General features: G+C 33.2%; 1 protein-coding gene across 3 annotated transcripts; it reads left to right on the plus strand.

The window, feature by feature from the left end:
* Positions 1-1,267: 1,267 nt before the first annotated feature.
* On the plus strand, positions 1,268-17,103 carry LRFN5 (leucine rich repeat and fibronectin type III domain containing 5; the record flags this gene model as incomplete). Of its 3 annotated transcripts, XM_082619300.1 has the most annotated exons (4): positions 1,268-2,653; positions 5,362-6,074; positions 11,931-11,974; positions 16,938-17,103. In XM_082619300.1, the coding sequence occupies exons 1-4, from the start codon at positions 1,269-1,271 to the stop codon at positions 16,953-16,955; spliced, it is 2,160 nt and encodes a 719-aa protein (XP_082475426.1). In that variant the 5' UTR covers position 1,268. The 3 variants fall into 3 exon arrangements, with proteins under 3 accessions (XP_082475426.1, XP_082475427.1, XP_082475425.1); XM_082619301.1 differs by lacking the exon at positions 11,931-11,974 and having other exon boundaries at positions 16,938-16,996; XM_082619299.1 differs by lacking the exons at positions 11,931-11,974; positions 16,938-17,103 and having other exon boundaries at positions 5,362-6,304.
* Positions 17,104-27,226: the final 10,123 nt, after the last annotated feature.

The raw sequence follows: 27,226 nt of genomic DNA on the forward strand, positions 1-27,226 counted from the left end.
TGAAACAGATATTTTACATATTTTTGTACAGTTTCTTTTTTTTGTTTGTTTTTTTAAATTCTGCTTATTACTGAAAGGCTAAGTACTAGTTATTCTGCCATGAACAGAAGAGTAAGACTATTTCATTTGCTGAGAATGACAGTTTTTATTCATTACAACCACAGTTAATATGACATAAAATAGGCATAAAATAAATCAAACCTATAAGAATAGGTTTTATTTAGAAAACTAGGTGCATCATTTCTAGAATAATTATGTATTTCATATTTTCATCAATTAAACATTTAAGTGATTTTCTGTAGCTGTTTTCCCTTTTGGTGTTTAAAATTATACGTACTTTTTGAGAATTTTAATCACATACGCATTAGTATTTTTGTTTTTGATGATTATTTTCAAGAGCAAATACTTAAGATCAAGGTAGAAATGAAACTGTCAAGTTTTTTTAAAAATAAATTTGAATAAATACAAGTGCACTAAGTTTTTTCAGAAAAGGAAAATGGAATATGACATCTTGGACTCACTGTCAAGTATTTTGATGACTGCTTTCCATAAATTATCTTCAAAAATCCACATTATATCACATAAAACATTCTAATAGTTAAGGAGCTCAGAGCATTTGTGGTACATTTTCAGCCTTTTTTATATTTGAGAACAAGATCCTGTATTTGCAGCTAGGATGTGGAGGTTGTACTATTTTCAAGATAGTTTGTAAAGATGAATCAAATTTAATTAGCAATTAATTACTTTCAAGTATCTTGCCACAAGGTTAACAAATACAAATATTGTCTCTTTCTGTTTATGCTCAAACTAGTAAATTGAAATACTTGCAAATCTCTAAATATGTCTAAGCTTTTGAAGTTACAAGATGTCTTTTGGGGGTTTAGTGGAAATTTTCCTGAGCTCCCACCCTCCAGTCTGGGCTGAGTGTCTCTTTTTTATGAACCCAGGGAGTGCCCTGGACATATTTCAAAAATAGCACTTAATTGACAGAATTATAATAATCTGTTGACTTCTTTGTTTTCACCAGTTGATTTTAAATCTCATGGGGTCATGAATGGTATATATAATTTTTATCCTAGGGTCTACTACACAGACAATACAGAGTTAATATTTTATATTTGGTTAAATAAGCAAGTGAATAAATTGTTTCTGTATTCTAATTTGCATAAAAAAGATTATTTTAGTAGGAATATGAACTTTACTCAAATGATTGGATGCTAACACTATATTTTGTGTCTTCTCTTACAGGCTCTTAAAACTGATCTACAATGGAAAAATTTCTTTTTTATCTGTTTTTCATTGGCATAGCAGTGAAAGCTCAGATCTGTCCAAAGCGTTGTGTCTGTCAGATTTTGTCTCCTAATCTTGCAACCCTTTGTGCCAAGAAAGGGCTTTTGTTTGTGCCACCAAACATTGACAGAAGAACTGTGGAACTGCGTTTGGCAGACAATTTTGTTACAAACATTAAAAGGAAAGATTTTGCCAATATGACCAGCTTGGTGGACCTGACTCTATCCAGGAATACAATAAGTTTTATTACACCTCATGCTTTTGCTGACTTACGGAATCTGAGGGCATTGCATTTGAATAGCAACAGATTGACTAAAATTACAAATGATATGTTCAGTGGGCTTTCCAATCTCCATCATTTGATACTGAACAACAATCAGCTGACTTTAATTTCTTCTACAGCATTTGATGATGTCTTTGCCCTCGAGGAGCTGGATCTGTCCTATAATAATTTAGAAACAATACCATGGGATGCTGTTGAGAAGATGGTTAGCTTGCACACCCTCAGTTTGGATCACAACATGATTGATAACATTCCTAAGGGGACTTTCTCCCACTTGCACAAGATGACTCGGCTAGATGTAACATCAAATAAATTGCAGAAGCTACCACCTGACCCTCTCTTTCAGCGAGCTCAGGTCCTAGCAACCTCAGGAATCATAAGCCCATCTACTTTTGCATTAAGTTTTGGTGGAAACCCTTTGCATTGCAACTGTGAATTGCTGTGGTTGAGGCGTCTGTCCAGAGAAGATGACCTGGAGACCTGTGCTTCCCCAGCGCTTTTAACTGGCCGCTATTTTTGGTCAATTCCTGAGGAAGAGTTTTTGTGTGAGCCTCCTCTCATTACTCGTCATACACATGAGATGAGAGTCCTGGAGGGTCAGAGGGCAACCTTGAGGTGCAAAGCCAGGGGAGACCCCGAACCTGCAATTCACTGGATTTCTCCTGAAGGGAAGCTTATTTCAAATGCAACAAGATCTCTGGTGTATGATAATGGAACACTTGACATTCTTATAACAACTATTAAGGATACAGGTGCTTTCACCTGCATTGCTTCCAATCCTGCTGGGGAAGCAACACAAATGGTGGATCTTCATATAATTAAGCTCCCTCACTTACTAAACAGTACGAACCATATCCATGAGCCTGATCCTGGTTCTTCAGATATCTCAACTTCTACTAAGTCAGGTTCTAATGCAAGCACTAGTAATGGTGATACTAAAGTCAGTCAAGATAAAATTGTGGTGGCAGAAGCAACATCATCTACGGCACTGCTTAAATTTAATTTTCAAAGAAATATCCCGGGAATACGTATGTTTCAAATCCAGTACAATGGTACTTATGATGACACCCTTGTTTACAGGTAAGAAAAATTAAGCACATTTTTGTACTTGCTGTGCATCTTAGTGTAGGACTTGATAATCTACTACTGCGTTTTTTCAATCAGCAGTGCTACTCTGTGTTGTAATTAAAGTACTCCACTTTTTAAAGTATATAATGTAAGGCTTGTGAAAGGTGAATACATGTAGAGAAATATTTTGAATGCTGTTATTTTCAGAGAGTTCAAATTTATATTTAATATTATGCTTACTTACTTTTTTCCTCTCATCTAAGAGATGTGACTATCAGAGAACGATTGATTTATCTTAAAAATTCAAAAACATACCAGAACTTACACATCCACATGAGTATTCTTTCCTTCAAGGAAGTCACATTGGGAGGCTATGCTATTATCCCAATAATGCTGCCATTGCTCAAAGCATTTTTGGAATTATCTTTAGAACCTTCGTCATACTATTTTGAATATCCTCAGTGGTGGCAAATCTTCGTCTTTTGAGGGTGAATTTGAATTTTGGAAACAAGCAAAAGCCATTTGGAGCCAAGTCTTGTGAATAAGGTGGGTGATCAAGATGGGTATTGCCATTTTTGGTCAAAAATAGGATGTAACTATAAAATAATGAGACTGATTTTTTGAGTGATTGAGTTATGTGTGTGTGTGTTGCCTCATATACACTGGTTCTTAAGACAGTTCCAAAGAGAAAGTTTATAAGTATTTTGAGCAGTGAAAGTATCAGTGGAGTTAAATATGTAATCTCTGGGTAAGGATATTGGTGGAGAATTTGCATCTGACTAAAGAATTTCTGGTATGTTTTTCTAAAGTTCAGCCTCATTGATTTATAGTCACATCTTGTCCAATTTTCAGTTGGAAATATACATTTTTACTTCTCCATATAATTTCACTCATGATAGACTATTGCTACTCCTAGGAAATGATGTAAAATCATGGCTTTGAAATATACCTGTGTATACATGTGTATATATATATATATATATACACACATATATATAATATATATATGAATATATATATATATTATATATATTCATATATATATTTTGCCTTTCAGCTTTTCTGAAATAAGATCAAATCAGTGTTTATATACCCAGATGGATTCTTGAAGATAATCTGAGTTTTACTCATGTACGGAAATGAGAGAAATTTTTTTTTAAAAAATAAGCATGGGCTGGTAGGAAAAAAAAAAACTGACCTACCTAAACATGTGACCGATGCTGGGCAAGGTTCTACTTGGCTGAGTTTTAATATTCTCATCTTTAAAAGGAAGAGATTAGAGTAAATGGTTTCTAATATCCCTCTCATCACTAAATGTATGGGGATGTAGACTGCGATGCGTGTATATTAGCATATAGTAGTTTGCTGTTGTCATACTCAGCTTTTCACTTAGGCTATGGATTATTTAACCCGTTGTCAAAGATGAGCATCCACCCCTACCCCTTACTTTCCTGTAGCTACTAGACATTCTATATACTTTAAACATTAGCTCTGTGAAATAGGTCAGTTTCTATTTTCCAAATTCCAAGATTTTAATCCTTCCATGACAAGTAAATTCTCTATGACCCTAAGGAAATTGCTTGAATTCCTGACCTTAATGTTTGTCACATGTAAAATGGTGATAATGACTACCTCATAAGTCATTGTAAAAATGAAATTATAATGCATATAAAGTGCTTAGTAATGCCTGGCATTTCTTATGCACTAACTAAATGGTAGTGATCTCAACCACAATACATACTCTAGCCTAAAAGTTTCTTGGTACATTTAGAACACATTATTTAGGTTGTATAATAGATTAGCATTGCCAAGTCTTGAAATTTCTAAAACTCTTTCAGAGAAAAAAGAGAGTTTCAAGCCTTTATTCCAAATTAAATCTTAGTCATATATGGTTACTACTGAGTAGAAAAAGGTAGTGGAGAATAGGAGCCACAGAAGACTTTAGTGATACAATGGATTCAGAGATATCTTAAACTCTTATCAAACTTTACAAACTATGTTGTGAAAGTAATTTCATCAGCCCACAATGGGGAGGATAGGGATTTATGCTCTGGTCAACAGCTTTGCCCTGTTCATGATTCTAGAATAATATTATGCATCAACCTCATTTATAGATAAAAACATACTGAGAACCAAGTGTTGAAGACATAAGAGAGGGTTGAGATCTGTAAATAAAGTACTTTAATCTTAGTAATTATCTTAGTTATTAAAGATAGAGCTAATGGGTACCATTCCATAGTAGCTTGTAACTGATTTGAAAAATAAATACTCTGAATTGCATTTCCGTTCTGGTTTCTAATGTGATTGTCAGTGTTTTCCCTTCCCTCAAATTGGCTTTTAGTCACAGAGGTGTTGTAAGTGCTAAATGGATTTGTTTAGTCGTCAGATAATGTCACAGTCACACCTTTCAAAAGTAATTTGTCATAAATGATTTTTTAGCAATGGATTTTATTAGGAATTCTGCTTTGCCAAGCAATGTAATTAGTAAGCTTGTCAAGACATAGTGCAGGCACCATTAATATAATGCAGAATCCAATAATGACTTTTAGCCATTTTTAACTGGGTAAATATAAGATTAGATCATTTTCTCATATTTCATATGTTTTAAATGTGCTTATCTTAATGAGTACTGAAATGAAACAGAACTAAAGTCATAATGACTGTGTGTGTATTTGTTTTGTTTTGTTTTTAATATTAACACAAATTCCATTGTCCCTCAGAATGATACCTCCTACGAGCAAAACTTTTCTTGTCAATAACCTGGCTGCTGGAACTATGTATGACTTGTGTGTCTTGGCAATATATGATGATGGCATTACTTCCCTCACTGCCACAAGAGTCGTGGGTTGCATCCAGTTTACTACGGAAGAGGATTATGTGCGGTGTCATTTCATGCAGTCCCAGTTTTTGGGAGGCACCATGATTATTATTATTGGTGGAATCATTGTAGCTTCTGTGCTGGTTTTTATCATCATTCTAATGATCCGGTATAAGGTTTGTAACAATAATGGGCAACACAAGGTCACCAAGGTCAGCAACGTCTGCTCTCAAACTAATGGGGCTCAAATACAAGGCTGCAGTGTGACGCTGCCCCAGTCCCTGTCCAAACAAGCTGTGGGACACGAAGAGAATGCCCAGTGTTTTAAAGTTGCCAATGACAATGTGATACAATGTTCAGAAACTTGTTCAAGTCAGGACTCCTCTACCACTACCTCTGCTTTGCCTCCTACCTGGACTTCAAGTACTTCTGTGTCCCAAAAGCAGAAAAGAAAGACTGGCACGAAGCCAAGTACCGAACCACAGAGTGAAGCTGTCACAAATGTTGAGTCCCAAAACACTAACAGGAACAACTCAACTGCCTTGCAGTTAGCTAGTCGACCTCCTGATTCTGGCACAGAGGGACCCACATCTAAAAGAGCACATTCAAAGCCAAGTAAGTTTCTCACTTTGCCTGCTGAGAGATCCAGAGCAAGGCACAGGTACTCCCTGAATGGAGAATTAAAGGAATGCTATTATTATATTAACTCACCGAACACACGCGGACTGTTTTCTAAAAGAAGCATGTCTATGAATGCGATGTTAATTCAGTCCAACAGTTCTGATGGGCATAGTGGAAAAGCAACTCTTTCAAATTCTGAGTGGATATTGGAAAGCACTGTGTAACCTATTATTTCTTTTTAATGAAAAAATTATTTTGAGAACTCACATAGGAAATTGGAATTTGAAATCCCAGTCTTATCTCTCTGATTCATGGCTAACAGAGCCATGGCGTATAAACCCTCTAGGGTATAGTTACTTCGTATATACATGGATATATATGAAGTAACTTCATATATATCCATGTATATATGAAGGTCATATATATAAAATTGTTTAGGGAAAAAGCATGACAGCAGTGCCTTCCCCATTCTAGGACCAGCTACCAGGTTCTGCAATAGCAGACCACAAAATGAAAGTTGTCATATGAAAAAAAAAAAAGTCTTGCATAAATAATGATATTTCCTCCAGTCTTACAAAGTACCACCTATGGATGATTGGTATTTTTCAATGAGTAGATTGTATATTTTCTTTCAATGACAGTGGTGTTTGTTTTTAGGCAAATATTTTAGAGAACAGCTCTGTGTTGTCATGTTTAAAATAAAATAGTCAAGTATACCCAGACAGTGTTAAAATAAGTACCCTTCTAATCAACATTCTTGGTTCAGGTGCCTTAATGGGTCTAAGATATTTCTCATCTATGACACAGCTTTTTCAGTGGGAAGCAGAAGAAAATGCAATTGATTTTTCATTTGGCAAAAAAAGCCAATTCAGTTTTAAGTCACAGGCCAGTTTTAAGTCATATGCATCTGCCTGGGCTTATGAAGGTGTTTTCATTCATTCAGTAAAGATTTGGTGAATGAATGAGCTTTATATTTTTCTTAATGCAAGTTAAATAGGGAAACAAAAATACAAAACTGCCTTTATCAAAGGAATATTTATTTTTATCACCAAGTTAAATAAAAATCTTCTAATAGAGTTCTTATTACATTTATAAGCAATATAAAGTCATTGCTCATTAACCAGGTAGTAGTTTCGTTTTTGCCTTCTGCTCTGTAATTCTGAATTTGAATGTTTCTCTCTGAGTAAATGTATTTATTATTTGAACCAAAACTTGTGATGAAATTTAATTAGAAATTATACAGCTTAGTGGGAATATGTCATTTAAAAAAGGATTTTTAATTTAGTCAGACAGTAATATTGCTCCTTGATAATATGACATTCTTGGACAGTCACTGAAATCGAGGTTTATAGAGAAATGTTCTATCTACTCGCTGAAATTTTTTACAATATTATATGGTAACTTAATGGTGTTTAATTAAAGATCAGTAAACAGGACTTTGGGGTTTTTTTGTTATTGTTTTGTTTTGGTTTTGTTTTTTTTTTTTTGAGAATAAGGTTCATGTGGGAACGTTGCACAAAAAGTTTTAGCCATAATATAATAAGATATGGACTTTATGTAAATTACTCCCTGGGAGTAAGTTAAACACACAGTAAAAGTTTAGTAACTCTTTCAGATTACTTGAAATACCATTTAAAACACAGGTGAGGAGTGTCCGTCATTGCTTTAATTTCCTCTTGTTGGAAGCATTTATAAAATTTTCAGTTAATTTCAACTTGACCAAGGCACATATTATACATGATTTATCGTGATGACATTCAAAAGTAGATTAGATTAAAGCAGTTAGAGATTACTTTCTGAGCAACTCATGAAAAAATTTGTTTAATGGGCTTTCATTACCTTAGGTGTTTCCTAAATGTCTTCTCTGCCCTGCTTCTTTTTCTGAAGTTTGTCTTTCACATTTCTAAAATATAATCAGCCTTCCTGGGTCAGGTATATAGTTCTTGTGAAGAATAAATGAGAACACATGTGTGGTATTATTTTGTAAAATCAAAGCATTGCTCAAAGTGAAGAGTATTTTCAACACTATTTCTGTAATAATGCTCTAATCCCAACTAAACATTTTTAATTAACACCAGTTACTTAATTCTTCATGAAGTGCTGATTGACAAAAGCATATTATTTTTCACCTTCCTAGTTTTTACCTGCATAGTATTAAAATATCCTGAATATATAAAATATTTCAAGACTTAAAGAAATGAATCCCCAAACAGGGAATCTCTGGCACACTGAACATTGTGGTCAAGGGGGCGCTGAAATCACACAGAACAGGCAGCAGCTTAGTGTGTCTACTCCAAGCTACTGATTAACTTATGTTCTATTCTCCAGTTGCCTGGATTTTTTAAAATCAATTTCCTGCTTATGTTTCTAATGAAGCTTTAATTAAATATCTTTTATTTCTCATAAACATTTAGAACTCATAATATTTAATCATGTGAAATTTTATTCTGTTTGACTAAAGCCATTGAAACCATTTAAATTGTTATTGCTTTTACAAGACTCCTTTTAGGGTGAATTAACCAAATGCTTGAACACTTGTTCTACAGGTGTTAAGAAGGCCTGTGTTCCTATCTTTCAAAAAGTTTATATTTGAACAAAATAGGTGAACAAAAATTGGCCTATCAAGAGGGTCAGATGTTATTTGGTGTTGTTGATAAGTATGTGAAAAATGTTTTGCTCAGGGCAGTTTCAGTGTGAAGTGGCTGAAAGATAAATCTATGGGAAGGTTGGGGGTGATTAAAGGTGCCTGGTATAATATCCAAAATGCAGTAGTTACTCAGATGAATGAATGAGCAAATGGATAGATGAATAAATAAGTGAATGGAGCCAGGGAAGAAAGCTCAATATTAAGAATTTTGATTACTTAGCACAATGGAGATTTGTGATCCAGATATTTTATTACTATAAGCAAGAAATTCTGTCCCTCTTGTTGTTTTTCTTTCTGTCATTTCCTACATTCCTTATTTAACCAACTATGTACATGTGATCCAAAGCATATGATTTTGCTGTTTGTTGTTGCTGACTGTGTATAGGTTGTATATATTGTTTTTGCTTCCTTGTTCTTAATTATTCTTCTTTAATTTTTAACCATTTTACACTATGGTTTCAGTTTGTTCACTAACAAACTGACAAATAATATATTTACAGATATTTACTCCAAACTTCTTTTAAAAACTATATGTATTTCTGTGTTACTTTTTGTTTTGGATAATTGTCCCCCAATTTGAAAATGTCAAACTATTATTAAAGTAGGTCTTTTTAAAGAAAAGTATATATAATAGATAAGTTCCATAAAGGAATAGTGAAGCATCCGAAGTAGGCTCAAAATCCTAAGAAGAAATGAAGTTTGGTTTGATGAATATTATTTATTTTTAGTTTACAAATAGATCAGCACAGAGGTACATTAAATACAGTAATTTAAATTAGATACAATAACACCTTTGCTGAGAACAACACATTTTCTACATTTTTTTCTAAGCATTAAATGTATTAGTTAAGTTGAGGTCACAGTAAGCTTTTTTATGCTTTTAGACAGTTGATTTTAGCTACTTTGCAGATATAGTTCACTAAAAAAGTTTTAGAATATAAGTTTTTGAGCTATTGTAAGCCACCTGTAGACATAACAAGCTTACTACCTGAATGATACATACTTTCTCCACAAGAATTTAAAGAATTGTAAAAAATTATGTCTTCCATTGTCCACAGGAATCTTCTTTTTTTCATGAAGTATTTTCTGCTTTGCCTTAAAGCACTCAAAAAGTACTTCCAAACTAAAATTTAACTATTTTATTTGCTTATATTACTGTAAGGAAATTAATATTTATTTATGAAACTAAAAAAATATCACAAAGTTCACACCAATAGCCTTTTACTTCCTAAATTTTAGTATCTCCCCCTCTGTTTATTCATAATAATAAAGTTAAAAACAATCATTAAAATGCCAGTAGTTTAAAAATTTCAAAAACATAAAGCATCTTCTTGTACAAGAATTGTGAAGGTAAATGGGGTGTTTCTTCCAAAGAAGACTGCAGATACGAGCCCATTTTCTTCTCGATGTGGCAGAATTCCAACTCCATTTTATAATGATAAGCAAGCAGTGTTCATTTTTTTTAGACAGAATGAAGACTATGTACCCTATTCCCCTTGCTCAGCCTTCCCTTGAGTCTCAGGAAGAGTCCAGTCTTTCCACTTCAACAACGTATGTAGATGCTTCTGTGTGTGAGTGTGTGTAATGTGTTTTGGGGAAAGGACTTCAGCCCAGAGGTGGATTGGATGGGAAAAGGATTTTTCTTATCTTCCTCCATTGGTAATAAAACACTAATAATAATAATAATAATAATAATAATAATAATAATAATGACAATTTACCTTATAATGTTTGTGAGTTCAGTGTTAGTTGAGGTAAATTTATGGATAAAAAAAATCTCACTTTTAAAATTTCATAGAGGAAAGAGAAAATAACCAAAATTAATGAATGGAATTTTAAATATAATTGTTTCAGAGCTCTGTCTTTCAGATTACTCAGTCCTTTCCCTCCCATGCTAGATAAATACATGCTGGGATTACAAATACAGTTAGTTTTGTCAGGTTTGGGGTAGGTTGTTTGTTTGTTCGTTTTTTGCAACAGAAGCCATCCTTCTTTTAGCAGCACAGAATAAAGAATGGTAAACGTATTACTGGGATGGAGTCATCCTAATCGTGGTGTTATCTGGAGGGGGACATAGAAAGTAACAGTTTGTAACTGGAAGTATATTAAAGTATGAAATTACCTCTTTAAGGTAATATTAATGCATCTGCAATTTCACCAAATATAAATATTCAATATAACAATAATCAGTGTACCACTGTCTTCTGATTTTTTCAGCTATTTCAAAGTCAAAATTTAGTATCTAAAGTTACCATCAACGTGAAGGGACTTATGGAATATACTATGTGGCCTCTACCATAATGTAATTTCCTAATTATTTTTTTTCTGTATAATGCGAACATGTCTTGTTATTGCTTTCATGTAAAACCTAATCTCCAGAGGTCATTGTAAATTAATATGAATATTTATGCTGGAGGTTTTATCAAAAAGTATTTTGTACTGTTCTCATCACACTCACCTGTGAACACTTAGACTGACATTTTCCTGAGACATCTAATTTTTTCTTATAATTTTGTCCCTTCTTAATGACTAGAGTATTTGCTTTAAAATAGGACATTTGGGAGGAAATAGAATGTGTACTGTACAGGGCTATTTAATGATATTAAACATTTATAGCCAATTAGAATATACATATGAACATTTGAAGGCAGAATGTTTGCATTTAGAACATTACTATTTTATATAAGGATAAACTGGTATTTAGCAAAACATGCTATTATTATCTTGGGGGTTATTGAATAATGGTTTATATTATAAATTATTATTTTATACTTTGCGTGGTGAATATGGTAAAACTACATTTCCTGCTTTGGATTGTTTTTCCTTGATGTATCTTTCCGTATTAATCATATGCAACTCTGTGGTCGAAATGTTAACTTTGAGTAAGGAAAATGAATAGAAGCCGATTCTCTTATTGAACTCTTGCAGGAAAAGTGCATTCCATATTGATAACTAATCATTTTAGTAACTAGAACAATATTTTTTAAAATTCTGCAGTATTATGTATCAGGAAATAGCCATAGAGAACTATGAAGTATTATAAAGTCAATTGCAATTAACCCAAGAACTGGTAAGTTATTATAAAAAAAATTTGCAGATAACTCTTTGTTAAGATTAATCTTATCAAGGTTTCAGTGAGAAGTATTTTAAGGTCTGTTTCATAAGAAATGAATTGTTCATGACACTGAAAATTTTATTCCCAGATGCTTTGCCGACTAATGTTGACCAGACTGTCCAGGAAACACAGGTGAGATTCTTGTTACCTGTCACATGCTTCAGCACTTAAGTGGGTATATTCTTTTATAAATGAATTTTTAATTTTTGTTTTGCTAGTTTATGTAACTTGTTGAAATTTTCCATTAAAACTTACTCAATGCTCAGTGGTAAACAGTGAAGTTCAGTTTGGTTAAGTGAATTTCCACTTCCTAAATTTAGACATATTTCTGGTTAACCAAATATTTCTGATTCACATTGTAAGAATAAAGGGAATACTAGTGTGACTTTGGAGTCACATTTGTAGTCACGCATGATATCATGTGTATTTTTACAAATATTTCCCAACATGAAGACAGTAGCTTGATAAGAATATATTCACTCCTATCCTTGAGCTCCACATCCTAACAGAAGCTGAGATAATATATTAGGCCTCACTGAAAGTGGATGAAAAGAAGTGTTTCATGTATATGAAATGAATGAAGCCGCTATAAAATGGAGCAAAAGACAACACATGAAATGTTCATGGTATTCCTTTTGTCAGCAACCAATTACTCTTCTTGGTTTCCTTTCTTCCTTTTTTTTTTTTTTTTAAGTTTCAAATGAGTATTTGATTCCTGCATTTTAATTGGATCAGAAAGTGTGTTTCCAGAGCAGAATGACACTTTAGCAATCTGTTCAAACATCTGGATGCATCAGCCATTTGCTTAAGATTTGGCACAGAAAAAATATTCTACTTTTAAAGGTTCTTAGAAAAAGCCATTGATTTATTTGTTGATAGTAAAAATAAGGGTCTTTTTTTTATTTAACCATTTCTTATTTACAAGATAACAATAACTTGGACCATCGTTCTGGGTTTCCCCTAAAGAATTCCATTCCCAAATCAAACAAAATGTTTTTCATCATTTCTTTACTGAATTTAGGGTCCCATTCCTATACTGCAAAAAAAAAAAAAAAAAAAAAAAACAGCTGGCTCACTGGAAACAATCAATAGCACAGAGTCGGGCACGTACTTGATGTTCATAGAATTGAACTGACCTGCATGAAGGTGCCTTTGTTCTCTACCACCTTCCCTTTCTTTCTCTCCCTCTCTCCCTTTCTTTCTTCTTCCTTTCTTCCCTCCCTCTCTCCCTCTGTCTTTGACTTGGAAACATTAATTTATCATATAACTTTGGACACCTGGATGTTCTGAAAGAGAATATCCTTAGAAAGGAATTAAAAAATCAAGCTTCCCCTATCAGAAGCATGATCCAGAGTGGTTCTAAATGTTCTATCAAGATTTGGAAGCAGGAGAATCAATCAATTACCAATTAAAGCAACTCTCCAAGTATTCATATTTTCTGGGGCATGTTACATATTACTGTGTTTATTTCCTTATTTTACCACAGTGTTAGAAGTCAAGTTTAGAGAAAAGTAATCTCCTTGGGAGTCTGTGTGCTACTTGAGATAGCAAAAGGTTTGCCAATGTGATAAGTACATAAGATTTCTAATAACGATTTTCTTTGTCCCAAAGTAATTAGTATTAGAGAACTTTGGAAAATATAGCTTAAAATAAAAAAAAATGTAAATATGTCATAACCCACCACCCAGATACGAATACTAATAATTTGGTGCATGATCTTTCAGTGATTTGTCATTTCTGTATGTAGTAAATTCATGTGTACATATGTATGTTTGTATTAGATTTCATAGTGAATGTGCATATGTAGAATATGTCACCTATTTTTAAAATTTTATGCTGAGTCTTTATTGAGTTCCTTTTTTGAATCATTATGTCATAATGTCATAACAACTTTCCCTCCATGTTTTGGCTATTTTTTTTTTCTTTCTACGAGCATTAGCTAGAAAAATAAATCCACAGGCAAAGAAGAATGTTAACAGAATTTAGTGGTAATACATCATTTACTCATTAGCCAATTTCTTGCTACATTTCTGTTATCAGATTTAAGTCACCATATGACTTCAGTGCAACTATTCTTGTTATTTGATAAATGATTTCTGCAATAGCAGGCTTATCATTTCTACAACTGTCAGCACAACCAAACAGTAATGTCCCTTTGAAGAGACTGTGACCTGTGTGCTAGTCTTCTGATGGCTTTTCACACTGTCAGCAGTACTTTACCTTGTGAATGAAGTGAGGTGGAGAGCTGGCAGAGGTTCCTTGTGCTCACAGCTTCTTATTTTTTTGGTGGGGAGGTGGTAGTGGGATAAGGAGGATTATACAATTTTAGTTTAAGTTTATATTCCCTGTAGGATGGTAACATACATGTCTTTTTCCACCCAGTGGCAAAATATATTTTCCAAACACTTGGACACTGCCCATTGCCTTATATGGAGATCAAAATGTTCCTTATATATATAGACAATAAAATAAGCAAAAAAACTTAAAATGCATTTTTAATATATTTAAAAAAATGTTTCCTAAGTGACAGTAGTAGTTCTTTTAGACAAACTATTAATATATAAGTGAATAAAAAGTTAGTGTTGATTAGAAATAAACAGCAATATTAAAACAACTATGGGAAAACACAGTTTGGAAATCGTATGAACTAAGAGCTGAGCAGCAAAACAAATGTGTATATATGATTCAGATATGTTTCCAATGTTTTCTGTACAAACAAGAATGATCAATATAAAATATTTGGTTCTGTAGGGTTTCTTCCACCTATGATATTACCTTCAAGTAAATTAAGAGTAATAGAATAGACATTGTAGAAAATATTTAACTATTTTTATAATAATTAAAGCATACTTTTTGACATATTTATTTGAACATTACAGAAAATCAGAAAAAAATATATAGAACCCTAGTGTCAGCAATGACCTTTAGAAATCATTTCCTTCTTTTTAGATATCCTAACTATATAAGATAAAAAATCTCTCATAGGTCTTAATTACATTCAGAGTAAGAGCAATAACAGTTTCCCAAATCCATTCAATGTCGGGGTATTTTTTTCTTCCTCTAATGTTGACGTAGCTTTAATTTCTCCTTTAATTTGTAGTACCGTTGATAAGATTGTGCAGTGTTTTGCATGGTACCCTTTCACTGTCAAATGAGGACCATTGACAAAACATGCTGAACCTACCCCAAATTCATTATTTTTAGTTCTTATAACATTTTAGCAGTTATTATAGTCTATCTTGTTTTTTCTTTGTGATGCTCTTGTAATTTTGTGTTCCATATTTAGATCTTTATGGAAACATTATGCTTGTTTTTTGATAAGTAAAAAGTGTTATTTTGAATTTTACATATAAAATTTTTATTCAACTTCATATTACGTCATCATTTCAATAATGGCAGATTCAGGGCAGACAAATTCACACTACTGTTCCCAAAACCGTTTGCTATTTCCTAATCTTCAAAATAACAACTTTTTTATAAACCATAATCCCACAGTTTGTTAATGTTATTATGTAATGTGAAATTGAACCAAAAACTCTTTAAACTATTCCAGCTTATAGAATCATTAACTTGATATTAAAAGAAAGTTTGTTATTCTGGAAGGATTTATTATTTCCAAAGTCAAACTAATTATACTGTCCACTATATTTTTCTTCTAGGTATATTTAGTCTTTTCTATATTACTACTTCCTGAAATGAAATTTGGTGTAGTACAATCACTTTTTTAATCAAAGGGAACATATTACTGGATATACAAAAATAAATAAAAATCTTGTTTATAACCAATTTCACCAAAATAAGCTGTGCTGTGAATCCAATAGTGAGGAATTTAGCTATTTCCAATCATAGTTTAAAGTGATTTTTGTAATGTTTTCCTTAGAATGAATATTCCAGGTAAAGTATGCTAGTGATGTCTATATTTCAGTAGTTTCCAAGTAATTATTTTTTAAAAATCAGATACACATCTATTATCTATTAACAGTCTTCAAACATCCAGTAATTCTTTGTTCAGTCATTCTCAAAAATTATCGTTTGTCTCAAAAATAACTTCACTTATTCTGATTAACTATTTTGAAATATTTTCTTAAGTAAAATATCTCTGTAGCATTTTGCCTACCTTTACCACACAAAGTTATCCAAATTTGTCCTATATCAACACTTTGATATAGAATATTTGAAGTTAAGAAGCTATTTTCATCATTCATTTGTTCCATGCATTTTATAACTCTCAACTTGTAAACATGTAGTTGTTCTTGAATGGAAAGGAGAAAAATTACTTCTATTTCCTATTAGGAAATTGTATATTTCTCAAAAATTATTTTCCATCTTATTGAAGTATAGAATTTATACACATATTTGAAAGTCATGAGTACTGAGAACCCATATTAGAGAAAAAACATTTTCACAGTTTGTTATTTAAATATTTTAAAATTGCTTTTTATACGATTTTCTTTCAAAATCATGTTAACTATGAAATGACTTTGCTTGTGAGTTATTGTCAGTTTTCACATTTATTTGTTCTGTGGGTGAAGAACTAATTAATGTAGATGAATTTATTGTCTTCACTATCAGTAAATATATAATTAAACTTTATAAAACCTTAATATGATACAAAGCTTCCAAAAGAATTTATTAAAAAAGTAGAGATCACATAGGTTTTAGATATGATGAACAAATTTGATCTAAAATGTTCATATTTAAAAAGCCAATGTGAATATTTGTTAAAGACTGAATAGCATGCATTAATGAATAAAGTAACTTTTTTTCTCTTAATTTGAGAATATAAATGTGCAAGGAAAAATGCCATTCCTCAATTTGGCTCTGACTTGCATAACTATTTAGTCTTAAAACATTTAGATTCCTTTCTAAAATGAGATTTTTTAAATATATTCAATAATTTGAAATTACCAGGGAACATTTTAAGTGCTGACGTGCATGTCTAAATAGTATCCAGAAATATATCTAGTATTTTGTAGCAATAAGCTCCTGCCTGGATGCTTACAGCTCAGTAACTTCTAGATTGCTAGCCCAGTGATCTTATTAGCTGTGTGTTTTCTTTCTTCTTTTTTTTCTTTTTCTTTTTCTTTCATTTCAGAGGCCGGAGTTAATCTGAAGAGCACCACTTCTCTCTCTCCTGAAAAAACTTGCCACTGATATTTTTACCAGACAAAATTTAAAAATGTTTCAATTCACAAAGGCTAATTGTTGAACTGGTGTCCTAGAAGAAATTGTCCACAGGAGCTGAAGCAGAAGTCTCTGATGCCGCGGAACTGGCTCTATCAGACCATGGTTAATCCCCTTTTAAAACCAAAATTTTTTTTCTTCTGACCTACAAGTATTTTTTTTTAAAGAAGGAAAGAAAAAAGCCTACATTGGCATCGAGTTCTGTATCAATCCATGTTACATTGCCATCCATGATTTAAGACTGTAGAATCTTGAATAATCTATATCACTTTAACAAATAAATGTTTTACTATGACAGAATTTGCACATTGCCTGATTTGTGGAAACCTCAGTTGCTTCAAGTGTGAATGGTGAAGTGATGATTGTAGGAGCTAATAATATTATTTTACATCTATGTAGTACAAAAACCTTAGGGGGTCACAAATTGCTTTATAATATTGGAACTAGTTCTTCCATGACTGAAGTGCACCCACTTCTATGGGAGAGCAGTACAACTATTTAAACAGCTTTACAGCAATTTTATGCTTCAGTGTAAGACCAAAAGGGATGAGGGATCTCTTCTTCCAGTGGAATTTCAGAAAGTATCAAGGTAGGCATATTGTAATTAATCCAAATTGATTCATTGTTTTTCTGGAGAGCAAGGGCAAAGAGGTTTAAATAATTTTAGGCCTTATGTTTCATTATAAGTGCCCATTTCTCCAATTTTCCATTGGAGATAAAAATATATGTAATTCCAGAATAAACAAAGAACATACATCTTATTTAGTACCAGCATGAATAAGAGTAAAATATTTTTGATGGCTAATATATGTTAATACAGTCATATTAAAGCAGTAGTACTCAAACCTAGCAGGCCTGAGTTCAAACCCAGGGATGAGTGAATTTAACCAATTCCCACTCTACTCTTCCATATTCTCAAAGGATTAATATTATTGTAAAATTTGAAAATGCATATAAATGTATCACTGTACTTGGTGTAAGCAATAAATTCGATTAAAAATATTTTAGTAGCATTGCTATTAGCAATTGAATTCCGATTCTCTCAAACTTGAGAGATTTTATTTCTGTTCCTTGACAGTTCTGGTAGTTGTCTATCATAAGCAATATGTAGTTTAAATTTTAAAAAATTTAGTTAAAACTAAAAAATCCAGAAAACTGCCTTTGAGAAATGTAGGTTAATCTGTTAACCATTCTACATCTCTTAGACTGTTAAAAATATCCAACCGTCCAGAGAGGTTACAGAATGTCAGCCATTAGATGGCACTTGGAATCTGTGCTCAGGAGCCGAACTACACTAGACATAATTAAAACCTGTGGGTACACACACACACACACACACACACACACACACACACACTCACTCTTACTCCCAGACACACACAATGCACAATTGAAACAGAAGTAACACGTTTGAGTTGAAATGTAGTCAGTTTGTGACCTTGGGCAACTGACTTCATTCTCTGTTTCTTGACTCAAATGCCCAGAGCAATCCTGTTTATATGTGTGTTAAGTGTATATATGCATGGATAAATGTTTAAGGTGACAAAAAGGAGACAAATTGGACAATAAACATTGCCTCTGTGAATCTGTTCCTGCCGTACACAAATTTTCTCCTGAAATATAAAGTGTCAGGAACACAAATGGCTTTCCTAGAGTTCAGGGCAGAGTTTAACTTTTTAAGTTCTCTCTTGGGAAAACCTGCAACCTTTTCTTCAAGGACATTCTCCTGTTTATCCTTACCTTCCACTTGCCCCAATCTCCACCCCATCTGGCCCAATTATTGTTTTTCTTGATGATGGTAAGAACATAGTCTGACCCCTTCATCTTTTTAGGATATTCATGCTATTGTGTTCTAAGGAACAGAGTTTTTAGTGTGTTAGAACTAAAATTGTACTTAATCACTTCAAGTCTTCACTCTGCATCACCTATACCTAAATCTAAAACTTCATTTATGCACAAATCAAACAACACTCATAGTGTACATATTTTCTCTTTTTTTCAGATATTGTTGAGGAATACTTAGGCACAGTCTCTGAACCTGTAAGTGTGCAATAATCAGTTGTTTTTATGGATAGATATTTACTTCTTATACTATGAGGTTAAGAGAACACAATTGTGTACCCATAACTAAATAGGATTAATGATCATTCACAAGTAAAAGTTTTGCAAAAATGTGACAAAATAATATTTTTAGAATAAGTGGAAACAGTTTCTTTTAGCTGAGCATATTATAAAGGGGTGAAGAAATGTATGGTAAAAAGTCTCACTGTAAGGTTCTTGGCCATGCACTGAAAACCACTACCATTTTTTCTCTTACTCTACATTCCTCAGTAATTTTGGAAGTAAACTAACTGGCAATATATAATATAGTTAGTATGAATATTTGTCAGTTCAATTTGTGACATCTTACACATAATGTAAAGCATATCAAGCACACACACAAGAAAATCAAAAGTGTTTAGAATGCAATATAAACACAGCTTGTGAAGCATGAAAGTTGAGTGAAAACCATAATTAAAATTTTGAAAATCTACAATCATGAATTTTGAAATCCGTAATCTGTATAATTGAAGATTAGTAATAAAATACCATGACTGGTTGAAAGGAATAACTTATACATGGAAAGAAAACTCAAATAATTTTAATTTCCTATTTTATTTGCAATTTAATAACTCTCAGATTAGTTTGTACAAGTTTTTGTTAAAAATACATACTATCCTGTTTCATATATATGGAATGATTTGTGACACATTCTTGGTGTTTTTTGTCCAAAATATATTCAGATTATTTCTTCCTATATTCTGCTTTCTGTGTGTTAAGAGCTTACTCCATTTTTATTTATTTACTTTTTTATTCCCAAAATATATATATCTGACATCTCATGAGTCTACTTATGAAATGGGTGTGTGTTGTGTGTGAGTGTGTGTATCAAAGCATATGCAATAATTTAAAAGTGCAAGTGACAGAGAATGTACTATGTCCAACCAAAGTAAAAGTCCCTAGCATATGATTATTTTGTTTGGTATACAAGTATAATATCCAGGGAAACTCTACACTAGATTTTTTATGTGGAAAATATATGTAACATGAAATTTGTTATTTTAACCATTTAGAGTGTAAAATTCACTGGCATTAGTTACATCCACAGTGCTGTCCAATCATCACCACTATCTATTTTTGAAACGTTTCTATCACCCCAAATACAAAATCTGTACCCATTAATCAATAATACCTATTCTCCCTCCCACCAACCCCTGGTAAACTCTAATCAGCTTTCTCTGCCTATGAATTTGCCTATGCTAGATATGTCACGTAAGTGGGATCTTACAATGTTTGTCTTTTTCTGTCTGTCTTATTCCACTTATCATAATGTTTCTAAGGTCATCTATGCTGAAGCATATATCAGAACTTCATTTCTTTTTAAGGTTGAATAATATTTAATCCTATATATAGCACATTTTTTATTCATTCATCTTTTGATGGACACTTGTGGTGTTTTTACCTCATGGGCACTGGGCATAATACTACAAAGAACATTGGTACACAGGTATATATTTGAGTATCAGTTTTCAATTCTTTTTGCTATATACCTAGGAGTGGATAATAATTTTATGTTGAGTTTTTTGAGACTTGCCAAACTGTTTTCCACTGTGGCTACACCATTTTACATTCACTACACTAATGTGCAAGTGTGCAAGGGTTCCAATTTCTCCACATTTGTAATTTTCAGTTTTTTAATAATTATCCTAGTAGGTGTAAATTATCTCATTATGGTAGTGATTTGCATTTCCCTAATCACTAATGATATTGAGTTTCTTTTCATATGCTTATTGACTATTTGTATAGCTACTTTGGAGAAATGTCAACTCAAGTCCTTTGCAAATTTTTAAATTGGATTGTCTTTTGTTATTGAGTTGAAACCATCCTTTACATATGCTAGATATTAAACACTTCTCAGGTATATCATTTGGAACTATTTTCTCCCATTCAGTAAGTTGTCTTTTCACTTCCTTGGTATTATCATTTGATGAACAAAAATGTTTAATTTTTATGGAGTCCATTTATGTATTTTTTGTGTGTGTGTGTTTGTGCTTTTGGTGTCATATCTAAGAATTCATTAACCAATCAATGGTCATAAAGACTTGCCCCTATGTATTTCTCTAAGAGTGTTATAATTTTTAGCTCTTATATATTGATGATGGATCCATTTTGAGTAAATTTTTGTATATGATTTGAGGTAAAGCTCCAATTTTAGATGTGGAAATCCAGTTGTCCCAACACCATTTGTTGAAAAACTATTCTTTTTTTCATTGAATGGACTTGGCAAGATTGTCAAAAATCAACTGACCATAGATGTATGCATTTATTTCTAGACTCTATATTCTACTCCATTGATCTATATGTCTGTCTTTATGCCAGTACCACAATGTTTTGATTACTGTTGCTTTTTAACTTTTCAAACCAGAAGTGTGAGTCCTCCAGCTTTGTTCTATTTTTTCAAGATGGTTTATGTATTGTGACCCCCTTGCAAATGAATATGAGGATTGGCTTTTCCATTTCCACAAAGCAGCAGTTGGAATTTTGATAGAGATTGCATTGAACATGTAGATCACATTGGGTAGTTTTGACATTGTAACAATATCAAGTCTTTCAATCCATGGACAAGGGCTGTCTTTAATTTCTTTCCACAATGTTTTGTGCTTTTCAGTGTACAAGTCTTTCACTTCCTTGGATAAATTCATTCCTAGGTATTTAATTCTTTTAGCTGCTCTTGTAAATGGAATTTCTTTCTTAATTATCTTTTTGGATATATTATCATAGCTGGTATTAAAAAAACAGCTGATTTCTCGGTGTTAATCTTGTACCTTGTAACTAGGTGGAATTACTTTATTAGCTATAGTAACTTTCTTGTGAATTCTTTGGGAATTCTACATATAGAATCATGCCACATGTGAATAGAGATACAGTTGGTCCTCCATATCCACTGTTTCTGAATCTGGATTCAACCAGTCATGAATCAAAAATATTTTTAAACATAAATAAAATAAAATTCTAGAAATTTCCAAGAGCAGAAGTTAAATTTGCCATTTGCTAGCAACTATTTATTTAGCAGTTACATTATATTTACAACTCTTTACTAGCATTTACATTGTATTATAAGTGATCTAGAGATAATTTAAAGTAAATGGGAGGATATGCTAAGGTTGTACGCAAACCCTACACTATTTTATGTAAGGGGCTTGAGCATCCTTGGATTTTGGTATCCAGAGGGGGTTCTGGAACCAATGCCCCACGGATACCAAGGGACAACTATAGCTTATTTCTTCTTTTCTATTAGAATACTTTAAATTTTATTTTCCTGTCTAATTGCTCTGGCTAGAAATTCCAGTAAAAATATTGAATGGAAGTGGTGAAAATGGCATTGTTATGTTATTTTTGACCTTAGAGGAAAGCTTTCAGTCTTTCAAGAGGAATATGACATAGATTGTGGATTTTTCAAAACTGGCTTTTATCCTGTTTCTAGGAAGTTCCCTCCTGTTTCTAGTTTTCTGGTGTTTTTAATGAGGAAAGAGTGTTGTGTTTTTTCCAAATGATTTTCTGTTTCTCAGAGTTGAGGTGATCATGTGGTTTTGGGAGTTTTCTTTGTTTGTTTTGTTCTTGTTGTTTGTACCTTTATTCTATTAATGTGGTGTATTACATTGATTGATTTTCTTATCTTTAGTCACCTTAGCATTCCTGGGGTAAATCCTACATGGTCTTGATGTATAATCTTTTTAATATGCTGTTGCATTTGTTTTGCTAGTCTTTTGTGAAGGTTTTTTGCATCTCTATACACAATGGATATTGGTGTATAGTTCTGTGTCCTTGTGACGTTTTTTATCTGTCTTTGGTATCCTGTGTTTGGTAGAATTCACTAGTGAAGCCATCTATCTGGTGCTGGAGTTTCTTTGTTGGGAGATTTTGGATTATTGATTCAACTTTTTATCAGTATAGGTCTGTTTAGCTTTTCTTTTCCTCTTGAGTAAGTTTAGGTAATTTGTGTGTTTCTAAGAATTTGTCAGTTTCACCTAGGCCATATAATTTGTTGATGTTCCTAGTATTCTCCTATAGTTCTTTCTGTTTCTGTAAGATCAGTTCTGTCCATTATTCAAAGTGACTTATTAAAGTCTCCAAATATTGTTATAGAACTGTCTCTTCAGTTCTGCCAGCTTCATATATTTTGGGACATTGTTTGCTGGTATATATAAGTTACAATTGTTATACTCTCTTGATGACATGATTGGTCTTAGAATATTTTCGGTATCACATATCTGATTATCATAATTGTTAGCTGAATGAACTTATTTTAAGTTCACTAGGCTCATTTGATAAATGTAAACTTGTCACATCTATTTCACTTGCCTCCAACCTAAACTATCATTGGCCTCTCTTCTTATGATATTTACTAATTCTAATCTTTCATTTCTGTCCTCCTAATTGGAATCCAGTTTTAAGGGTAATATCCATAACACACCTGAGTCTTATCAACTAACACATATGCCAGTCTCTCTGTTAATATTGGTAGTATGTTAATAACATACTACCAAACTCTCAGAGGCTGCTCCCACAAACCAGCATTCCCAAATGCCACCTAATCAAATCACCAGCGAAGAAATTTTTCTCTCTATGGGTTACTAAAGCAAGTCATAAACAACTCTCTAGCTGCCCTTATGATCTGAGTACCAGCATAAAAATTAAAAGAGACAACAAATGAAATAAATCAATAGTGCTTTCCAAAAGAATTTGCTATTTATATGCATAAATTCCTCACAACATGCAGTAGCATAACATTTGTGAATACATGTAAAAGTCAACAATAAATACTTTATATTATGGTAGCACAAATGCAGGTTGATTGTGGTTCATGATGTCTGCTTAAAGAGTTGTTTTAAGCTGTCTTTTTGATGTTGTTCCTGTTAAAGAAAGAAGCATCAGAGGTACCTATAAAGATATGGCATAATATAGCATTTTATGATCCTTAGGGAATATGACATGTACAAATGTTAAAATAAAACAATAAAGTACGTCCAAATTATTTTTCTGGCTTGAGTTAAGAAAATAAAATTGGTGCATTAAGATTCATAACTTATCATATTTAACAATTTATATATGAAAATGTAATTGGATGTGATTGGAAACTTCTTTTTATTGAATTTATTTTATTTGAGTGAAGTGGCTTAGGAACTGTTCACAGGGAATCTCCCATCTGTTTTATCAAAGGGAAAATTTCAAATGCTTTGACTCGCTTTATTAAACTTGTTCAATTCTGCAACCATTTTTTCAACATTTATTTTGTCCAGGGTCTGTTACTATTCACAGGGGATACAGAAATAGATGACTCAATGGCCTTCCAAATGTTCATATTTAGGTGGTAAGTTAATGCGTAGACAACTTGTGTTAGTCCGTTCAAGCTGCTCTAAAAGAATACCACAGACAAGGTGACTTGGATGATTGCATTCTGGTTAAGGTCTTCTTCCTGGTTTACAGTTGATTCCTTGTCACTCTGTCCTAATGTGGTGGAAGGAGCTAGGATCTCTCTGTAACCTTTTTTCTCAGGTACTAACCCCATTCATGAGGGCCTCACCCTCATGATCTGAACATCACCCAGAGGCCCACCACATCCCAATACTATTATCTTGGGCATTACAATTTCAACATATTAATTTGAGGTGGACATGGGACACAAACATTAAGACTATAGCACACATATGTTTACATAGGAATTTATATTGTTAGGAATTTAGGACAACTGTGTGGGAGCAGAGTACAGACCAACATCAACTCAAACCAGTTTCACCAACCTCATGTCCCCTTGTGTTATTTATAGAAATGTATATCTTCCTCTCTAGATGTGAAATTCCTGAGATCAGCTACTATGTCGTATTCAGTTTTGGATCTCTTACAATGGTCAGTATAGTGCTTTGAATATACAAAACAACTCATATATGTCTGCTATATAAATATATTGCAACAACAGCTTTTTTTTTACAACTTTATTGGAGTATAATTGCTTCACAATGGTGTATTAGTTTCTGCTTTATAACAAAGTGAATCAGTTATACAGGGAGATCATCAACAACAGCTTTATACAGAACAAAGGAATGGCAGATTTGGATTCAGCTATAAGGATGCATGAAAGTCTTCTGTGATGAGATTAAGGTAATAGCTAACAAACAGAGGTAATAATAAGATACAAAATGTACCAATAGAACCTACATTTATCTGTTAAATAAACATAATATTTGTTAGAATTATGTGCTTCTAAATCTTTTGGGTGATTGAGATAGAGTAGAGATTAGGTGACCTTTGAACACCTATATGTTCATATTAAATCAATCTATTAAGTATCATAGGAAATTTTGTTCCTGGGCTAAGAGAGCTAATTAGAGTGAATAGAAGTATAAACAGCAATTTCTAAAATAAGACATAATATATGCACTATAAGCATAATAGATATACTGTGAGAAACAACAGAATTAAATAATTATAAACGATTACATATTTCTGAGTTTGGTATCTGAGAGTATGGTGATTAACACTGAGAGTGATGGAAAGGTGAGTGGCATAAAGTGTCACTTCCATTTTAACATGTGTGATATTGTGACTTATAATAAGAAATATGTATTTGGTCTTCTTCCCAGTTTCTGGCACAGAACTCCTAAATCCCTTAGAATTTCCTAAGTGATGAGAATGAAAGGGTGTCTTTTGTTAAATTAATGAGTAAATTGTGGCCAGCAGCTAATGACTGAGGGCTGGTTGCCAGTAGAACCACTTCTGTGATTAGAGGGTTGAAACTTTCAATCTGATCCTCCGGCTCCCACACCTGGCCTTCTGGCAGGTGAGACGTGCTGGAGGTTGAATTGTTTGCCAGTGGCTGATGATTTAATCACTTGATGCCTCTCTAATGAGGGAGGCCTCCATAAAACCCAGAAGGAGTGGTTTGGGCAGGTTTCTGGGTTGGTGAACACGCAGAGATGTGGGGAGAGAGGCACGTTGGGAGAGAGCATGGAAACTCTACGCCCTTTCCCCACACCTTGTGCTATGCATCTGGCCATTCCTGAGTTATATCCTTTAATAATAAATCACTAATCTAGTGATTAAAGGGTTTTCTGAGTTCTGTGAGCTGCTCCAGCAAATTAATGGAACCCAAGGACGGAGTCGTGGTAACCTCTGATCTGCAGCAGATTGGTCAGAAATACAGGTAATAGGGCTTCCCTGGTGGCTCAGTGGTTGGGAGTCCGCCTGCTGATGCAGGGGACGCGGGTTCGTGCCCCGGTCTGGGAGGATCCCACATGCCACGGAGTGGCTAGGCCCGTGAGCCATGGCTGCTGAGCCTGCGCGTCCGGAGCCTGTGCTCCGCAGCGGGAGAGGCCACAGCGGTGAGAGGCCCGCGTACCGCAAAAAAAAAAAAAAAAAAAAAAAAAAAAAGAAAGAAAAAGAAATACAGGTAATAACCTGGTTTGGGATCGGCATCCTGAGGTAGAAGGGGGCATTGGAAACTTCAGTTTGAGCTGGTTAGTCAGAAGTTCAGGCGACAACACTGGGGACTGGCGTCTAAAGTTGAAGGGGAGGCTTCAGTCTTGTAGGACTAAACCCTTAACCTGTGGAATCTGATGCTATCTGCATGTAGATAAACTTCAGAACTGAGTTGAATTGTAGGGCACCCTGTTGGTCTGGATAGATTGCTTGATTGTGTGGAGGAAACACCCACCTACCCCTTGCCCCATTGGAATTGGTAACCAGAACCTATTTTAACATGTAAAACATGATGATGATAGCAATAAGGATTTGGAGCTTTGATACTGGCGATATGTATGTAACTATATACTGTATAAAATAAATCGGGTGCTTAACCACCCTGCTCTTGCTCTTCTTTAGAATAAATGTCTTGTTTTCTCTTCTGAACTCACTAAAATCTTCACATAATATACCTATCTGTCATCCTCTCTATGATTAATTTACTCAATTTTTTCCCTAGATCTAGTTAAAAATTGCTTACCACTTCCTTTTCTATGGTGGTTACACTGACTGAACTAAAGAGTTTGAATAAAGTGAATTAATCCACACATCCTTGTTATTTTGAGTAGCTAAAACGGGCTGTATACATTTCCACATATTTCAATTTTTTGTAGGCTTTTCATAATTTTTTTACTTACTGTT

Source organism: Mesoplodon mirus (genome assembly GCF_964341445.2).
Source record: "Mesoplodon mirus genome assembly, chromosome: 4".
In the NCBI taxonomy this organism is placed as follows: Eukaryota; Metazoa; Chordata; class Mammalia; order Artiodactyla; family Ziphiidae; genus Mesoplodon; species Mesoplodon mirus.